This window comes from Chrysemys picta, chromosome 6 (genome assembly GCF_011386835.1).
Source record: "Chrysemys picta bellii isolate R12L10 chromosome 6, ASM1138683v2, whole genome shotgun sequence".
Taxonomy (NCBI): domain Eukaryota; kingdom Metazoa; phylum Chordata; order Testudines; family Emydidae; genus Chrysemys; species Chrysemys picta.
Window position 1 is genome coordinate 72,186,087 of NC_088796.1, and position 20,069 is coordinate 72,206,155.

The 20,069-nt window shown below is 42.1% G+C and overlaps 1 protein-coding gene and 1 long non-coding RNA gene across 2 annotated transcripts; one reads left to right on the top strand and one right to left on the bottom strand.

Moving 5' to 3' along the window:
- Positions 1 to 4,646: 4,646 nt before the first annotated feature.
- On the top strand, positions 4,647 to 15,894 carry LOC135984326 (uncharacterized). The gene is made up of 3 exons (XR_010602272.1): positions 4,647 to 5,895; positions 6,152 to 6,265; positions 14,608 to 15,894. It is a non-coding gene; the product is annotated as an uncharacterized LOC135984326 (long non-coding RNA).
- CDO1 (cysteine dioxygenase type 1) lies at positions 6,431 to 19,291 on the bottom strand. The gene is made up of 5 exons (XM_005300137.5): positions 18,959 to 19,291; positions 14,632 to 14,709; positions 12,505 to 12,662; positions 9,755 to 9,924; positions 6,431 to 7,190 (listed from the first exon to the last, which is right to left on the bottom strand). Exons 1-5 carry the CDS (start codon positions 19,135 to 19,137, stop codon positions 7,161 to 7,163), a joined length of 615 nt encoding a protein of 204 aa, XP_005300194.1. The 5' UTR covers positions 19,138 to 19,291; the 3' UTR covers positions 6,431 to 7,160.
- Positions 19,292 to 20,069: the final 778 nt, after the last annotated feature.

Sequence of the window (20,069 nt, forward strand, 5' to 3'; positions counted from 1 at the left end):
TTATGTACATGTATATTCTTGTCACAGTTACAATGAAGAGTTTAAAAAACCCAAAAAATTATTTTCTCAACTATTTCTTCGTATTAAGTTATCTCTGAGCTAAGACAATCCTGAAATTTTAGAATGAGTGTGTTTTCATTACCCACGCTCACATGGGTGGATCTAAAAATTATCTTAATGCATGAAAAAATACAATTCCTCAGGTTAAAAGGCTACCCAAGTGGAAGTTTTTCTGTTTACTCACTATGTGATCTAATCTGGCCAACAAACAAACAAAGCAAAAACAAAAACACCCTATAGGACCAGATCTCTATCTGACCATGCTATACTTGACACAGGACCTGGAGGTAAGAGAAAGGTAATTTTATACCACTTTTGTGGTCATTGGCTCTTGGGACAGGCCAGGAATGATTTGGCCCTTGCCATGAGTTAAAGCAACCCAAAGACTGGCTACCCATAGTCCCAGAAGGCTTTGCAGCATCCAGGCATTGTCATAACACAGACATGCCCATGCCATGCGTGCCTCCTTTGTCTCAGGAACACCCTATATACTAGAGTCTAAGAGGGAATGTTGGTTGTTATATCAGCTCTAGGATACCTGGGAATTCACCTTCCCTAGTGAGAACCTCCAGGTAGCCAGTTAAGCTGATCTTCCAGCATGGGGTCCAGAGTCAGAGTTAAACCCAAGGTTTAATTTTCCCAGTAGATTATAAAAATCTGAAAATAGATTCAAATGAAAGTGCATCCTTAATCAGATCTCTAATGTGATGACAATGGCATACTTGAATCCATCAAGTGCTAAAGCAATGATATGAAAAAGCTGGAAATGAAGAGAATGTGGAGTGATAAAGGCTAGAGGAGCACACAATTTGTTTTTACTTTCATAGCAGTGTGGTAAGGGTTTCTCTCACACTCATGCCATCCTCAGTGATTCTAATGCTTCTTATTGATGGAATGTAGAGAATGCAAGACTTTGAAGTTTCTCTTAAACAGTAAATAGCCTTCCCTTGCCACAACAGTGTAAGCAGCTGGTTGTGACAGGTTAAGTGAAGACTAGATTTATCATAATCTGAAGTTTAAACTAAGGGCCAGATCCTCAGCTGGTGTAAAATGGCAATAGCTCAAATGACACCAATTTACTGGAACCCAGGAGCTCACAGAATCATAGAATCATAGAAGATTAGGGTTGGAAGAGACCTCAGGAGGTCATCTAGTCCAATCCCCTGCTCAAAGCAGGACCAACACCAACTAAATCATCCCAGCCAGGGCTCTGTCAAGCTTGGCCTTAAAAACCTCTAAGAATGGAGATTCCACCACCTCCCTAGATAACCCATTCCAGTGCTTCACCACCCTCCAGAGTCTTCCTGCTGCCTCGTTTTTAAATCAATGTACTCCAAACTGGCTTTGCGCACCACCCTTAAGAAGAGGACACTTTCAAATGGCATTTTCCCATCAAGAATGGTCTGACTCTTAATGCCAGGAAACCCTGACGCCTCAGCACTCATTCCTGCCTTCACTACAAAAATAACCGGTGCCAAAAAATCCAAATACAACCCCACTGTTTCCTCAATACTCAGTAGCCTTGCAGTGCAGATGGGTAAAACATTGTTTAGTCCCATGTTTTCACACTGAGCTTCATCTTTCTATTTGTAAACCTGGGATCAGCTCCAGGAATGGCCCCTCACCTTCATTTACTCTAATAGTGTCTTGCAGATATCTGCTGGGACTGAAAATGCAGCTTTCCAAAGAAGATAATCAGATCCAGGACCTTTGAAGGGGTCTATGTGGACCCACAAGAGGCATGGCTGCTATCATGGGTATATGAACTCCCTCCTACCTGGTATCAAAAATGGGGTATGCCTGGCTGCCTGCTAGCATTATAAATGGAGACGTGACAGCTAGTTATGATGACCCTGTTGAGCGGCACACAGATACTAAAACAGTTTAAGCCAGCTGTGAAGCAATGCACATCTCGGCTAGATGAAAGTGTGAAGCAATGCAGTGTGGGATAGTAGCTGGAGGCCTGTCAGCAGCAAAGTAGTTAGGAATTGGGCTACATGAACCTTAAAGGAACAAAGTCACTGTGAGGTGAAGTTACTTCTGTCCCAAGGAGGACTACTGTGATCTAAGACAGTGGCTCTCTATCTTTCCAGACTACTGTACCCCTTTCAGGAGTCTGATTTATCTTGCGTACCCCAAATTTCACCTCACTTAAAAACTAGTTGCTTACAAAATCAGATATAAAAATACTAAAGTGTCACAGCGCACTATTACTGAAAAACTGCTTACTTTCTACAATATAATTATAAAATAAATCAACTGGAATATAAATATTGTACTTACATTTCAGTGTGATATTTGAACCTGTTTTTCACTTGTGAGCCTTCTCTGAAGCTCGAGCCCCAGGCAGGGGGGCTGAAGCATGTAACTTAGCTTTGCAGGGTCCCCAGTGGCGTGGGGCCCCAGGCAATTGTCCTGCTTGACACCCCCAATACCAGCCTTGCATTTGCGATCCCCCTAAACCCATCCTGTGACCCTTCTGGGGGCTGCAACCCCCAGGTTGAGAAACACTGAGCTAGACGAGTTGAGCAGCCCCTGGAAGACTTCTGCATACTCCACTGACCTAAGACACCAAATAATTCACTTTTAAAAAAGGGAGTGTGTGGTGGACACAAGACATCTTTAAGGCAAACTAAATCCAAACTAAGCTAACATTCCAGTATTGACAAGCCTTCAGTTAAGTATAAACCCATGTCCTTGGCTGCAGAAAGATACAGTGTCAGAAACCCACTTCCTTGGCATATTTAATTGGTTGGATTGCTGACTGCAAGTATGTGGTTTGTGTTGGGGCACGTATTTGAGGAGTGAAGGGAAGGTTTAATTTGCTGGCTTCTGCTCTGAAGGCTTCCTAAAAAACACATGAGTTAGTAGGCCAACACGTGGCACTCAAAGTGAGATTAAAAAATTGCACTACTCAGGGGCTGAACCTGCAAATTGAGCAGGGCCAGCTTAGCAAGATGTGGCTTGTTTTCATAGCCGAGGGAAACCTTCTTCCCACCCAGAGAACATGTTATGCTCATGGTAATTTCATGTGTTTTCCCATGCGTCTTACTGAAACACAGGGAGAATCACTGGAGGAAAATAAAATGCCATAAGAATTTCTATTCTGATGTTTTCAGAGTAGCAGCCGTGTTAGCCTGTATCTGCAAAAAGAACAGGAGTACTTGTGGCACCTTAGAGACTAACACTTTTATTAGAGCATAAAATAAGCAGTAGCAGAGACAGACTGAGTACCACAGATGGCTCAGATAATTAGTAATAATGGGAAACAGCTTTTTGCCATCAGGGCACTGGTTCACATCTGGTTTTGAATTGGTAGTGACAAAAAATCATTGCTATCTAATGGCTGTAAAACAAATTGCTGGTCTCAGCCAAGTTCTTAGTGGATAGTATCCATAACATCAGGACTGTTGTCAACTTTATTTGCAATCTCAGCAGAAAGCCCAAGTATTGAACAGGCATGGGGACTGACCCTTGAGGTGGTCAGCACTGATGAAACATTGGCAAGCCAGTGTGGGGAATCTGCTGCTCCAGTTGTCCTTGTTCAATGGCTAAAGAGGTTATCAGTCTCCTCAGTGATAAGGCTGGACCTTTCTCATGTACAGAGCCATTTCAGAATAGGGGTCAGTATAGACTGTGTGCCAGGCGAGGATTGCAAAGGCTTTCACAAGTGAGAAAGAAAGCAGCAGAATATTATAGCACACCCTAAGAGCAGAACAATACAAAATGAATGCTTTAAAACAACAGAAGTATCGGAGTAACTGCAGGCAGATCTGCCTGCTTTAAGCTTGGGAAGGCTACACCCTGGCAGTGCAAACAACTTTCTCCCAGGCTTGGGAGGGGTGTGAAAAAACAAGTTAAGAATAAGCTCACGAACAACATGTACCTTTTGTATCCTTGTAGCTCAGGAACAGGCTTTTTTAATAACAAAAAACAAATTGCAGATAATACAGATCTTGGCATTGCTGTTCTGTTGTTTCTCTGGCCTATGGCAAGTGCAGTGAAAAAACCCAAGTCTTGCTGGTGGAGAGCAGTTTCATCTGGCACATGTTGTTATTTAGAAATTGAAAACAGAAAAGCAAACAAACAAGTTAAATAGTGCAGAAATTACAACAACTGGTGGAAAGTTACAGTGTTGGCATTTCTTCTTCTCATGGAGGCCAAAGTTGTTGGACTTGTGTCCACAAAAAAAAAATCACACTATTTTTCCTTTTATTTTGTGATTCACTGTTTTACTGATCTTCAGCAAATATAAAAATGAAGGCGCAAAGCCACTGAGAAGAAAACAAACAGCAAGATGCCAAGTTATTGGGGACTGTGTAGTGCTTTTCATCCATAGGTTTCACTGTGCTTCACAAAGTGAATATTAACCCCATTTTACAGCTGGGGAAACTGAGGTAATGAGCAATTAAGTCGCTTGCTCAAGGTTCTACAATGAGTTAGTGGCAGAATTCTGTTCTCTGGACTCTCAGGCTAGTGCCCTATGTACTACAAGAGCCTTATGTGTAGTGGAGAATTTGCACCAGTTTAACTAAATTGATTTTTAAACCCCTTACTAAATGCAATAAAACCAATTTAAACTTTGCTCAGGTAAGTCTTACTTGCGTTAGTAAATTGCCAAATTAAGCTAAACCAATTTAGGCAAGGGTTTAACTGATTCAAATGTATTTACACAGTAGGTTTGCCTTGGCTTAACTAGACTGATTAAAAAAAATGTAGTTAAACCAGGGCAACTTCTCCTGTATAGACAAGGCCTAGGAAAGACAAAGAAAAGATGACAGCAAAAGGGCAAGCAGGTAGACATGAAGACATCCAGGAGACATGAAGAAGTCAGTCTTTTTTAAAAAGCACAAATGAGCTGGCTCTGCACAGAGGTTACTCCACTGGGCCAGGGTGAAAAGAATCTTTGACCTCCATTTACTCTGCACACAAACAAATCCTCCCTGTATCTGCAGCTCCGAGCTGCATTTATTTCCATGACTGCAATTCCCCCTCTCTGGGAGAGGAAGTACAGACAATGGAGCCACGTAGGTGAAGACCCACTGTTAGCACCCACTCCAAAGACTTTTCTATGTTTCTGGAGACAAGTGTTAACACTCTTGTTGGAGGGATGAGGTGACGTGGCTCATTTCCTTTATGAAGAGGCAGAAAGTGCTGCCACCACATGACTTCAGTCCTAGCTCAGGACCACCATTCAGGTTGCAGAGACTTTTGGGGATTTCAGCAGTAATATATCAGGACAGGATACACTTTGGAATTCATTGGAGCCCAGAAAAGTATCAGTAAAACTCAGCATTTGAAGTGCCTTTTCCCAGTAGGATCTGCTGCTCCTTTCCCTTCCAATTTTGGACTTAATATGTTCCTTTAACTTCCTGATGGGTTTCTAAAAGAGGATTCCCTGTGTAGACATTCTCCCTGGACTCCTGATCCCTTTTGCTAACACTTTGCAATTACCTCTGGTTTGTTTATTCCATTGGAAACCTAACATTCACTCCCTTACACCCCTAAGAGAAGATTTACCCAGGTGTTGAATTTACCTGGTGTAATATTTGGTTAGGACTTTCATAAGCACCTGTGGAAATTAGGCACTAAATTCCCATTGATTTATTTAGGGAATTGTTGCCCAATTCTTAACTGCTTTTTAAAATCCTTCCCAAAGTCTCTCCCATCAGACTGTTTTTTTTACTCCTGGAAACTTGAAAAAGAGCCCAAGACAGAAAGCAGTTTTTAGGCCTATCACAGAGCACATGGGTAAATGGCTGCTACTGAGATTCTAAAAATTTCTGTAGTGTTTACTTCCAATAAGGATGAAGATGTGAAACTCATTAGAAAAAGGTACTGTTCAAATTTTATATTACTGCCCAGTGGAACATAGTCATTTAAGAAGAGAGTGAAGAGTACAGTGGAATCTTTATACAGCCTCATTTTCTACTTTTGTTTTTACAAGGAAACTAAGGAAAGGTGTATTTTCACTTAGTGTATCTCATCTTCTCATGCATGTGTTAGGTCAGATAAATAAAGAGAGTCTTTTATGGAGGAAAGGGAAAAAAAGACCTCACTGATTTTTGGTGCATTTCTGTTTTTATTATAGTTATGTTTTGCAAAAACTCCTGTGTATTGTAACTCAGGATTAAGGATGAAATCTTGGAGCCACTGAAATCTATCAAAAAAATCCCATTGACTTTAATGGGGTCAGGATTTCACAGTAAGTTTTAAATGCTTTTGTCTTTTTAACTCCTCTTCTAATAATGGTATCGCCTAGGTAAGATTTAAGAGATATTCATGAGAGATCTACTGAGGATGGAATTAATCACGAGTAATGAGCATTATATATTTTAGTTATCAGGAAAGAGGCTGCAAACTTTGGAAATTTGTGCTCAAATCCAGTTTTATTTAGGTTACCCTAAAGGCATTCAGTAGCTACACATCAGAACTCTGGAAACTGGATGTTAGCCATATTAAACATAATTAGTCTGGTTAAAAACCCAGACCTTTGCCCAACTCAGTTAACTTTTCAAACATTGTACATGAAGTGCATTATTGCTCCTGTTTAAAAACAGATCTGACAAATGAGATTTTAAAAAAATAAAATAAAAAATGCACAACTACCAAAATGTTCCAGAGCATTAAAACATAAAAGGCTTAATTAAAAAAAAACAAAACAAAACTGCTGTTACTAGTATCCAATACATTACAAATGGTAACTTGAGGCTACAAAGTTTAGATTACTAAATACACTGAGCACATATACCATATAAAAAGACCTATAAATAGTGTCAAATGGTGTTTTAAAAGCCTACTACTGATATTCCAGATTCAAAAGTGGAATTTAAAAGAGGCTAGGATCAGAAAAACAAGGTAGTTGATTCTGACTTTACAACAGCCTATGTAAAGGCATCTAACCCCTGCAGCAGCTTATAGCACTAGTCACCTTAGAGTCCCATAATCAGTATTCATTCAACATAACTACATATTGCCAGGAAGCTTCCATACTGTATTTCTATGTACTGGTTATTCAGCTATAGCTAGCATCAGCTATACAATTCTTCTGTCCCTGGTCAAACATTCAGCAGGCCTTAACACATTCATTTGGGTGCTTCTCAGTTGTTCTCTTGTGACACTGCTGTTGCCTAAAAGAAAGAGGAGAGATTCTTTTAAAAGAAAATACTTAAAGTAGATTATAATGCCCCATCTACTTAGAGTACATATATGGCCCCCATTACCATAGTAGCTGGGTGCCTCAATCTTTAATGTATTTATTCTCACAAACCTCTGAGAGGGAGGGAAGTGCTCTTATCCCCATTTTACAGCTAGGGAAGTGAGGCAGAGAAAGACCATATGGTTTAGTGTGATCTTGGGCATGTGCCTGGCAGAACAGGGAATTTAACTCTGGTCTCATGAACCCCTGACTCATGCCCTATCCACATCAGACCATCCTTCCTCTCAGACCTATTGAATGAAGCTTGAGCCTGTCAGCAAAATTAGACCCCCAGTTTGGTGGGGATAGGGGTAAGAATCATCTAATTCCACTTGCACATGAACGCCTACTAGCAAAAAACATGATGATGTACCCCACCTATCAGGAGGCAGGATCAAGCTTATGGGATTTTTCTTGGCATGCAACTTCTCTATATTAATACTGTAGTATAAATACACAGTAGCACTCACAAAGTGCACTCTAGATCCATATAGTTTTCTTTAACTAAGCACATAGCAGGCTACTTTCTGGGGGAAAGTCACTGGTAAGTTAACTGATTAACACTGAAAAAAACAGGCTTTCAGTGTTTGGCATGTACAACTGGGTGCAGGTGCACAGAGAATTACAGAATAATTGACCAATTAGCTTTAAAAACCCTCCAGCACAGCCAGATTCCTCAATTAAACCCTAGCTAAACATTTAATGACAACTTATTGAAAAGTACATCAGGAGTTTACTTGCAAGTTTTGCTTAGTTTGAATGAAAAGGAAAGCTTTTCAGTTAGATTTTCTTGTTCCTAAGAAAACATACATATACTTTGCACTAGTCATTCTCCTTTGTATTTTTAACCTCTCCTCCCATCTCGCACTTTCCTGTCTCCCCATGTTCCTTTGAGACCTGGTAAACAGCAAAAGACTGTGTCAGTTTCCAATGAGTTTTCCAGAAACCCTCATTGAAGCCAAAAGTTTTTGGAGCATGCAGTCATTTGAGACAGCTGTATGGCCAAACCCGGTTCCATGCAGCCTCCGTTTACCAGTTGCAGTTACTGGAACTAAGTGGAGACACTCAATGACTAAGATTTTCCCCACTCAAAAATCAGGTAAAACTTCCCATCAGAGGTACAAGAGTTGCCAGTTGCTACAGAACAAAACAGGAAAATATTTGAAGTTCAAATAGCTAGTTTCCAAATATTTCACTTGTTATCTTACACACACAAACCAACCAAGACTTCCTGGTAAATATTTTTTAAAGAAAGAGAAAACACAAGCAGCAAAAATCTTGAATTCTTATTCTCATGTGACTGCTATTCAATGTTTATCTTATTCCTTCTGGATGATGAGGACTAGAAGGAGTTTAGTTGTCTGGAGGACTTTCAAATGTGTAAAGTTTAAAGTTTGGGTGCTTTCATGTGAAAAGTTGCAAAGAAACACAGCTATTTGCATTGTGCTTGTTGGACTGGAGGGATTTTGCTCATTATACATAAAGGTTAATTGAATCTCACCCAGTCCTGCCATGGGCTATCCCAAACAAGGTCCTGAGGATCTGCCCCATTTCTTCACCATTAAGCAGCTTTCCTCCTATAAAGGTCCTAAATTGTGGCCAGGTTTAGACACACTGAAGAGTTCCAAAGGGAAGCCCATCAACCACAATTCCCAGTTCTGGTACTCAGAGCTCCAGACAGAGATGAACATGGCATTGGTGCTGTGCCATTAAGCACACCAACCTTGCTCAGGGAGTCTGCTTTTTAAAATTTGTTTTTTAAAATGTCATGACACTGTATTAGTTTTTGTTGCCAACAAGTTACAGGGAGAAAACAATTTGGACTTGAAATGTGAAACTGCTTAGCCCAACAGTATCCTCAACTCCTTTTGTTATCAAGGGGAGCTGATGCCTCCTCTGTATTTCATAAGATTGGGCCTTTTTTTACTGGGGAGCAGGGGAAAGATGAATGAGCAGAGCCAGTAATACCTAAATCCAATTGGAGTTCGGACAAATGACACTGCCCCATCTGTGAAATGAAAATAATCCTTGCCTGCCCGGCTTTGGAGCTGTGCTCCAGCTCCGCTCCAGCTCCAGGCAAAAACCTGCAGCTCCACTGCTCTGGAGCTGCTCAGTGCTCCAGTTCCGGGCTCTGCTCCAAACCTCTGCTTGCCTGTCTCCTACGGATGCTATGAGAATAATATTTGTGCCATGCTTTGAAGAGGCAAAGGAAGCACTGCAGTGTAAGTGCAAAGTAGCATTTTAAAAACTGTGTGTAAAAGGGAAACTTAAGGTTGACACCAAAACTGAGCTTCCTTTTGAAACGTGTTTCATCTCTATCCTAAAAATGACCAGACAGTCCATAACAAGAACTGTGCTTATGTTGGGCAACCCACCAACAGAGCCAAGGGCTCATTTGCAATGATGGGCAGCAACACAGCAAGCTAGCTCTCTGCTCTGTTCACATGAGGACATAGAATAGTTGAACATAAAGGGTATTCATTAGCTTGTACTTACACCTGGAGTCCTTTCTCCAAACTGACTATAGAATGTCATTTTGACTTTATGCTTGTGTCCAGTTCTTTGATCAAAGGTGTTACAGCTGTCAAAGGACGGGCTGTACAAGTGCAGACTAACAGCAGACTCTGTGTGGCTTGTGTTCTCCACACGGTGCAGGCCAATGGAGTCTAGACAAGTGAGGACATGAGAGGAAAGGCTATATTAACAGACAGGTCTAATGAAATCTGATACATGCCTGGAGAAGCACCATCTCTAAACCAACAAGACAGATAGACATACCCACACTTTCAGGATGAATTTTTAACTCGAATTTAGGTTTTACTCTCTAGGACAGATACCCAAACCCATTGGGACTTCAGAATGCCTTGCTCTCTAGCTTTCCATATACAGAATTTTTTGTTATCTACTATGGTATAAAGTGTAACAGAAATCTACAGAAGCTTTAGGAAGAGCACATTGTTGGTAATTTATTATCAGCTGCCATCCCCAAATGATACTTTCTTTCCTGGTGTTCTGAAGATGTTGAATGGAAGATTTGTTTTTCTAAAGAATAAACAAGAGATTTCAGAGGAAATCAGTGTTTTGTATTGCTAGTTTTCAGCCTGATAATGAGAACATCAACCATGTTAAGACTGAACTACTTGAATTTCAAGTGTAAATTCATGGGCAAGGAGACAGTTGCTTTCTTTTACTGTTGTCCATCTTCCAATTACCCTTTCCCATTTGTCTGGACTTTTATTTAAAGTGACAAATTACCAAAGCGTGGCAAACATCCAACCTTCATTGAAACAGTAAAGATAATTGAACAGGTAATAAAACAAGCCACTGTTCACAGTGTGCCTATTAATAAATTAACTGCACTTTCAGAGAACCAGAGGGCAGAAACAGAGTTCTATAAAATACTCAAAGTATGAACATTAAATCTACCAAAACTCATGTTGATTGAACATTAAGGAAGAATTTTAAAAACTGCTCAAGAGTTCAAGAATTCAAGTTTATGATTCCCAGAGCAAATGCAACTCAGCCCTTTATGCTTATGTAATATCTTATATAATACCCAGCCCTTAATTGTACAATGTAGCCCAGATACTGTTACTGTGGGAAGCACTGTGCATTCCAACTTTGGCACATTTAAAATATACACTTGTACATTTCATTTACACTATTTCATTTAATGAGGGGAAAAATCCCTAAATTTATATTCATGTACTGAGAGATTAAAATCAACTCACTCCTGTGGGTTGTCTTATAAGTAAAGTGCAAACACCAAGTAATATGCAACTAGCACAAAAAGGAATTGCCATGCTATATGGGATATTCTTTCTACATCAGCACCATTTATTTGAATGTACAGATATACAGATAGAAACAGAAATACCATAGGGCTTTGTTAAAGAGTTAAGGCAACAAATTCTGAATGCACAGCATTTTGTTTTCTGTTACTTTTAAGTTGAAATATCCAGCCAGGAAACACAGCAGAGGAGCTAGGCATATAATTCTGTCAGAGGACTAGTTTGAGGCTTTTAAAAAGATTGCTTTAAAGCAAATAAACAACAACCCAAACAATTTGTGTTTGGAGCATACACACACAAAGTGCAAATGTTTTCTGAACCAGTAAAAAAAAAAATTTACTTCCCAATGCATTGATTGTATTATAAAACAAACACCCCTTCACCCTCAACAAAAATCCTGAGCACTTGAACAGATTTCTCTCTCCTTCCACTTCAGAAAGTTTGGTTAATGAAACTCCACCTCTGGGTTGAGAGCAAGCTTGGAAAATAATCAGAAGAAAAAAATTTCAGGAAGTTTTCAAAGGCACTCCGGCTGGCTAGCCAAAAGACTAGCTGTACAGGGGTCAAGTAAATTGTTCAAGCCTTTTGTTTTATTTGCAAGCTTCTCACAACAGAAGTAAATATAGAAAACAGCATACAGTGCGTATAGAGAGTTGTATAGAAGCAGTTGCACACATTATAATGAGTCAGAAGTAGTCAAGAAGTCCACCATTTTCATACAATATTGTGCACTACCTCACATGGGGAGTTGTTCTGAGCACTGTAGGACTGGGCTTTAGTGCACTTTTGTACATAGTCAACAACATTGTTCAACAACAAAGATCCCTCCACTCCCTACCCCAAGTCAAGATAGGTCTGAGCTACTGTGCACCCTAAAAAGTGTAAATACAGGATTCTAAAAGACCAGAGCAACGTATATTTCAATCATTATCCATTGTATTGCTGGCTGTTAGACTTACTGATTGTGTGGGCAATTACTACAGTATTGTTCTTAGGCTTTCCATTGTAGCTCAAAAGGACCTTACACACCCAAGAGATATTTTCTTCATAAATCCAACCAGAGACATGTATGAATTTTGGATTTTCATACATGCCATTTGCCTATTGCTTTACATTTTTAACTTCACATCCATGTGCATTTTCAATTAGTGATTTGGAGCTCAATCCTGCAAGGATCTGAGCATTCAGGAGTTGTTGAAGGATCTTAGCCTTTACTGCAGTATCTTAATAATGAATTTAGATGAATGGGATTTTTTTTTTTAGACTGTTTAAGTTTAAACACAAGTTTGAGGAAAGTCTGAGTCTGCACAGGTGCTGATATACGACAGGATTAGATGCAATACAAGAACCTAGCTAGATCAGTTTATTAAAGAGCGAACTTTTCAGCTAAGAGTTATAATCACTGATGGGTAGCAATGGAATGGTCATATACGAGACATTAAAAAAAAAGCTTACCATTGATATAGGCACATTGATTTTCCCCCAAAACTCGTTCTGATTTCTTAGTCATCGCTCCAGTCCCTTTTTTCCCAGGCCACTCAAACAGAGTCTCTTTTAGATTCCCCTGAAGGATCTTCATAAAGCAATGTGAGTCAGTGTGATCATGAATACTGCTACAGAAACACAGAATAGCTGAACTCAGAGTGATGTATACATTTAATACTACCTACAAACAGACTACTCCTGGGGGAATTCTGTGCCAAAAAATTAAAAATTCGATGCACAATATTTTAAAAATATGCATATTTTATTTGTCAAAATAACACAATATAGTCATGCTAGTTTCAAGTATTTTGGTAATTTATTTCAAAATACCTGTAAGCAAGTATTCTGTAAAAATACAGACCAAAAAAAAAAAAGATTCCAGAAATGTTTTTTGACAAACAGATTCCTTATTAGGCATATTAATACAGAACTTTGAGTCATAATTCATGTAAATTACAATACAGAAATATTCCCCACACCCCTCAGAAGCAGTGCAAAGGCTTGGGGGGAATCGGGGGTAACAGAGGAGCTGAGGGACAGAGAAGTAATTGCTAGGAAGGAGCCTAGGAGTGAACCTGGAGGGTTGCTGGGTCTGGGTGGGAGAAGTATGGAATAGGGTTTTTCGGGGGGGGGGGGGGGGGGAGGGGATTGTTAGGGAGGTGGGGAGCCTCCCCCATGCAGACCCTGGATGACCCCTAGCTTCTCCCATTCAGTCAGGCACATCTTCTCCTGTCCCCATGTGTCCCTACACCTGCCCCCCATCCCCATGTGCCCCTTCACTCCCACTCGGCCACCTACAATCCCCATCCCCATAGAGCCCAGCACCCTCACTCAGCCATCCCCTCTGCTCCCTACCCCCATGTGGTCCAGCACCCCTACTCCAATTCAGCCCCTGCCCCAGTCTGTCCCCTCCACTAGCCCTTCTGAACCCTATTCTATGTGACCTCCCCAGAAGCCCCCTGTGCCCCACTCTATCACCCCCCCCCATATCCTGGACCTCCTAACCTGGCCCTGTGGGCAGGGCGCTGTGAGGAAAGCTGCCCCTCATCCTCCCTATCCGCAGCTGGCTGTGAGCCGGCTGCCCTCTGTTCTGGTGCCACAGCAGCCTGGATGGGCGAAAGGCGTGATTGCAGCGCCTCTCTGGCAGAATGTGTTTTCTGCGGAGAAAAAAAACTGTGGGGGACATGAATTCTGCGCGTGCGCAGTGGCAAAGAATTCCCCCAGAAGAAACAGACACTATAGTGTATTGTAGATGTATAACAGTATGTGCAGGACATGAATGTTATTGCACAGTTGTCACATTATCAGTACATATACACCATCCAATAAGCAACAGTACTGGCATGGTTCAGCTCTGCAGAAGAGGCAGGCTACAGAATATATATAGAAAGTCTGAAACTCCTGCATACCATAGAAGAAAGTTCTGCAGGGGGCTTCAGTGGCACTCTGACTATGCAGATCCACCAGTTGATGCCCCCATACATCCCACGTAGACTATACACAGCAGCTGTTGTCCCTTTATTGTTGTGATAGCAACCACGAAATGGCCTTGTTATACTGTAGCGTGGGGTGGGGAGAGTCCATTCCTTCCCACACTCTAAGCTGCCTAATCCAATCTCGTTTTCTCAGGCTGTCCACACAGACCAGAATTTAAACTATATAGATGTAATAGAAGCAAAAGCTTTTATAGCCTCTAATACATGAGTCTGATCCTGCAGTCCTGATCAGGCAGAACTCCTATAAAGCAACTGGAGTTTTACTAAAGACTGGAAGATCCAGCTCTGTAACTGTAAGGTTAAAAAATTTCAATGGACAAAACAGAAGCTTAGATTTGGTGGAAGACTGAAAACTGCAGAAATGCCCTAAAATCATGAGATACACAATTTTCAGAATTATCCCCCTTTGGCATAGTCATCCTGATTATTACTTCTTATTTTGTTTGTAGTTATCAATTAACCACCCTCTACCCTTTAGTGCTTGTGAGGAAGATGGTTTGTCTCTTATTACAGGACAATGACACACAGTATTACACAGACCAAATGAAAAATACTGTAGCTTTATTTCTATCTGCAGGTATCAAGCCGTTTGGATACAAACCTGCCATGTCCTTCACCCCAGCATAAGATCATCAAGTTGAACTTTCCATTTCCTTTATCCACAAGATTTCTTGTGTACCTGAAATTGAGAACATCTGTGGTTTTTAAAAATATATGTGTGTGCATATAAAGAAACAACAACAGGGAATATAAACATGGTGAGTGGCAGCCTATATTACAAGGTCCCTTTGCTTTGGAAAGCAAATTATATACAGAAAAAGTGAAATTGAATTTTTAAGTGGTTTTTACCAATTTTTCAGGTTGGAAAAAAAACGGACATACAACTAACACTTGATAGCATCAGGAAAGCTTTTAAATTAAATCCAGTACTGAGGTTTGGACATATGTATCTGAAATTGAAGTAGAAGAGAGAATCTAATCAAAATAGTTGCTGAATGAGATCACTTCAACAGCAGGCTTTCTAATTAGAAATAGAGTACTGCAACAAAGAAAAGAAAAGAAATGTATACGTTTTTCTACAGTTCATTTTCAAATATTCTTGGCTTTCCTTTTGGTGACTGCATTCTTTTGGATTGGGCAAGATTTTTAAACTATAGGGGTTACCACATATGGTAAAACTGTTGCTTTTCTGGACTATTCTGGTTTTTCGTACTTGTAACTTTTTTGTACATCTGAAACCCAACACCAACACAGTAATTTCTGTCAAACAGCTACACCCAAAACAAAGCTCTGAAGAGCAGAAGATACTAAAAAAAGTTTCCTATACTAAATCAAACAAAAAGAAAAGTAGAAAAGGCTTGCTTTTTACATACATATTATTCATGTGGTTAATCAAGGGTATGTTCCATTCTCAGGGCTTGAGGGCCTCCTATCTCCAAACAATACAGGTGACTTCATGATCTGATTCCTAACTAAAGGCCCAATCCTGCAAGCTCGCACATGAGTAGCCTCATTGATTTCAAGGGGGTTACTGATAGTGTGAAAAGTGAAGCATATGTTTATACCTTTGCAGGCCCGGGGGCCTTAAGTAGTATGAAAGTCCCTAAAAAAACGTGTTCCTCTGCCGCAGCCACTAGTAACTGATGGGAGATTCTCACCTGGCATGCAGAAGTAGTTTTTCTATTTGTGTTAACTGGCTGGTTGTTTTGCCTAATTTGCTATTTTCCACATAAGATATCCCTCGGTTGTATTCTGTCAATATAGTATGGTGGTAACAAATTATTTTCAGTTCATCACACATATTTTGCCTTACCTGAATCATAAAGTTATGTTTTTGCATTTCCTTTCATTCCATCTAAAGCTTCTTGACTATTTTTAATTTTAATATAAAAGTTATCTTCTATATCATGTCATAATACAAGCTTTGTTGATCAAACATGTCACAATCTGTCATTTCTGCACAGCACGGGTGGCTGGCTACACACTCAGGGTAGGTTTATCTTGGAAATTTTCATTACTCTTTTCCCACTGTCTAGCCCTAGTACATGGCCTTCCAATGGTAATAGTGATTAGTGTAAACAATGTGTGCCTTCTGACACAGTGGTAGAAACCCCTGTACTCTGTCTACACCTGCTCTTCCACTAGTGGAGGTGCAAGGATGCCGGGCTGAGTGCTAGTGTAGCTGAGTCTGTAACTCAGTTCCTCACCTGCAAACTGTGGATAACACTTGCCCTACCTTGCAGGGGTGGCATGAGGACAACTTTGGGAATGTCTGGAGGGGGAGGGGCACTGATGAACACTGCAGAAAATCCTATAAACTAGGGGGACCATACTTCCCAAAGGGAAAATGGGACACCGCATGGGGGTAGCCCAAGGCCCCGCTCTTGCCCTTCCCCACGTGGGGCTGGCCCCAGCCAATTGCCTGAGCCCTGCCTCCCCCAGCCCTCAGCTGGCGTCATTGTTCACTCGAGCCCTGTCTGCCCCTCACATGGGGCTGGGGCTGGTGTCGGTGTTGCTGTTTGCTCAAGCCCTACCTCTACCTCCGATCCCCATGAGGCTGGCATTGCCACTCACCCTCTGTATCCCACCTTTTGACAAAAGTGGCATTTGTCCCGCTTGCTCTTGCCAACTGATCACCATTCACCAGTTGGGACAAATGTCTAAGTTACTTTTGCCAGAACAGCCAGGACAAGGCTTAAAAAAGGGACTGTCCCAGCCCAAACAGGATGTCTGGGTACCCTACCCTAAACAGAGGTTCATACATAAGCAGAGCTCTAATGTTTGTCTATTCTCTTGGGAATTAGTCAGGACAGGAGAAAATTGGGTGGCGGGGGAATCAATCCAAGCTCCTGCATTAGGATACTGCCCATGCACTAAGGTCTGCCCATTGACTTCCTACTCTTCTACACAAGGGGAGCCAGGCTAATGCTTACCGAGCTCCACACTCAACCCTCCCCCCTTTTCTTAGGGCCAGGCGATTGGAGAGCCGCTGCACAGGGCAACTTTCGAGCCACAGGCACCACAGGGCAAACAATCTACTCCAGGTCCCTGCAAATGATGCCCAGGAGCCCATGGGCCAGAGACCCCCTCCAGCTTCCTCAGCGCCCCTTGTCCAAGGCTAGACAGTAAGCCCCGGCCAGCCAGGCAGCCACGTAGTTTACTGACTTAGGTCGGCTCTGATTTGGCCAGCCCCTCGGGGCGTAGCTGTGGGGCAGCTCTGATTGGCTGCCGGAGCCCCGTCCCTGGCCCTACCTCTGAACAACTCTTTGCCGGGCAGCTGGGGAACCTGCAAAGCCGCTACTGGGGAGGGGGAGAAGAACTGAATAGCGGCCCCCGCCCTCACAGCCCAGCTTGCAGAGGAGGTTGCGTAGGGATTAGCAGAGGACAAGGAGCAGAGGGAAAGGCGGAGGGTGGCGTGCGCATTGCAGCACCCCCAAGAGAGCACCGCGTGCAGAGAAGGGACCAGGGAGGATTGCAAGGGAGTTCCCACCCAGCGCACCGTGTGCAGGGTCTAAAGGAGGCATGCAAAGGAAGTGGAGCGAGGGAACACGAAGCAGGATCAGAGAAAGAGGAGACTGGCATGGAAAATGCCACCCTAAGCCCGTGCACAGCGGGAGAGGAGGAGTGCATGGGAAATGCAGCTGGAGGTAGCAGAATAGTGTTGAGAAGGGATTTTTACTGTAGCGAACCGTTGGTTTTGTGCTGGGGCGGAGGGAGAAGAAGAGTTTTTGCAAAATAAAAGCCGAAGCAGGTGAGTGGTGCTTAATGGACTTTATTTCAAATGACTCGATGCACAACCAAGGCTTCCTGACCTCTTCCCAGCTCCGCCAAACCGCCCCTGTATCTTTGGGGACTGAGTGGGTTTGACCAACCGCTTGGAAAGCGACACTGACCTTTTCCCACTGATTCACCGCAGCAGACAACAGTAAATGACTAGCTCTGCGTACACCGTTACCAAACACGAGATAGTAGCCGCTGCCCCCCTTCCTACAGCGCGGCGCGCACCAGCCATGAATACCAGCTTTGTGTAGCGTGACGATGTGGAGCGAAAGTACCGAGCTAAGCTGAATTAGTCTCCTACTGCTGATCAGCCTGGGAAACTTGCCAAGATATTTTCTCTGGGTTCTTAGTTTCTGAGCTGTTTCCAGGAGACTGGCTTAATTCTGAAATTGCAAACGGTTCCATTCTTGGGGAGGTGCCTCCTCCCATCCGTCATATCCTAAAACATCTTTGCTATTCACATGAAAACCACGAATCTGGAGAACACTTGGAACTGAAGGGAGTGGTCTAAGAAAAACCCGGAGTGTACTAGCTTTAGCAGACAATACAATAAATAATAAAAGCCACATGCCTCTAGGTCAGATTCTTACCCACAGCTGTACCTAACTAAAGTGATCGCAACAGTATATGCACTGGGGAGGATTCAGTCATGTTATCCAGCCCTTACAGTGACTCTTCATCATCGTTGTGTATTCCAACCATGTTCTTTATTTTACAATCTATTACAATTAAGTTTACACCGAGATGCCAGTTCCTCCTTCACCCAGATGTCACGTTATCTAGATTCCAACTATTAGAACACCAGATGATAGCAAAGACGACTCCTCTAACTCCTCAAACCGATTCTAAAAGATATTTGGAGGAAATGATTCCATAGCGCCATGTAACGCATGCACACGTGAACTACTTCAGTTTAATTCAGGCTTCGTGCATACTGGTCATACTTAGACTTTACGTTCCACTCCTCTGATTTCTGTTGATTTCACTTTTTTTAACCCCCCCCAAATAGCACAACCGACACCCCCCCTCTTTCCCACCAGATTGTTTATATGTCTTGCTTGTTGCGCTTCCGCTGTTCATTTAGTATTTATACAGGCTCCTTTTTGAGTTACCACCCTTTGCACTGAGATAAGAAGAGCTGACTTTACCTGTATTGGTCAAATTGGGCATATTTCATCCACTCCACAGGGTTGCTCTCATACGATTCCATTAAGGCTTGCACTTCTTCTACACTGACTTTATCACTAGAAAATAAGCGATGCAGGATCTGGATCAGTTCCTGTAAAGTCTGCGCTTTCCACACTTCTGTTTGCACCGGCTGCTCCATGATACACCTTCCCCACAACCGGCTGCAAGCAGCAAAACTGCTTGTGCTTGGACAAGCAAACAGATTCACCTTCCCCTACCTAGCAAACAATTCTCCCCACAGTTTGCTGCTGCCTCTATTTATGCTCCTGAAGTTACAGTGGGAATGTACCAACTACCCAAGGAGGGTGGGAGGGAAGTTTACAAAACTGGTTAGTGGGCTATGGGATTCTGGGTTGTTTTAACAGAAAGAACCTCCTCTCCCCCGCCTGACAAAGAGTTCAGGTATGGCTTTTTAGAGTCCCCCTCCTTTAGTATGGAAAGGTTGCATTTCTTCACTCTAATGTTTTGCCCCACTCCCAGCCATTTTTTAAAGTGCATTTGAATCTCTTATTTAAGTGCCAGACTCAGTAACAGCTAGAAAGCCCCAGCCCTGCATGCTCAAGGGAAAAAGCAGGGACATTAAAAATTAAGTCATGAATTGCCCCCACTCTAATCTATCTAATCTGTCTGCTTAGTGTAGGAGTAAAGTATCCATCACCATACTATCTCTCTCAGAGGTTTGCACTGCTGAAGTATCCCTCCTTCTCACACAACACAGCTTCAGAATGACCCCCTTTCTCCCCACAGCATATCATCAACCCAATTCAGCCTCTCCATATGCCCCTTAATAGAGGACTCCTTTTCCCAAGATGATAGCAGTTACTTAGCCCTGCCCTAGCTGCATCAGCTCTGCAGAGCAGGGATCACACTGTGTCCCCATCCTTGTCCAAGAGGAAGGGATAAAGTTTCCTAGCCAGCTGGAGGTTAAAAAGCATCAACAATTTTTTTAATCATGATTAATTTTTTTTTAGTAAATCCCATGAGTTAACTGCAATTAATCAACAGCCCTAATTTGAACCAATTGGACCCATTTAGGAAGGGCAGACCCTATAATTTATAAGAACAGATTTA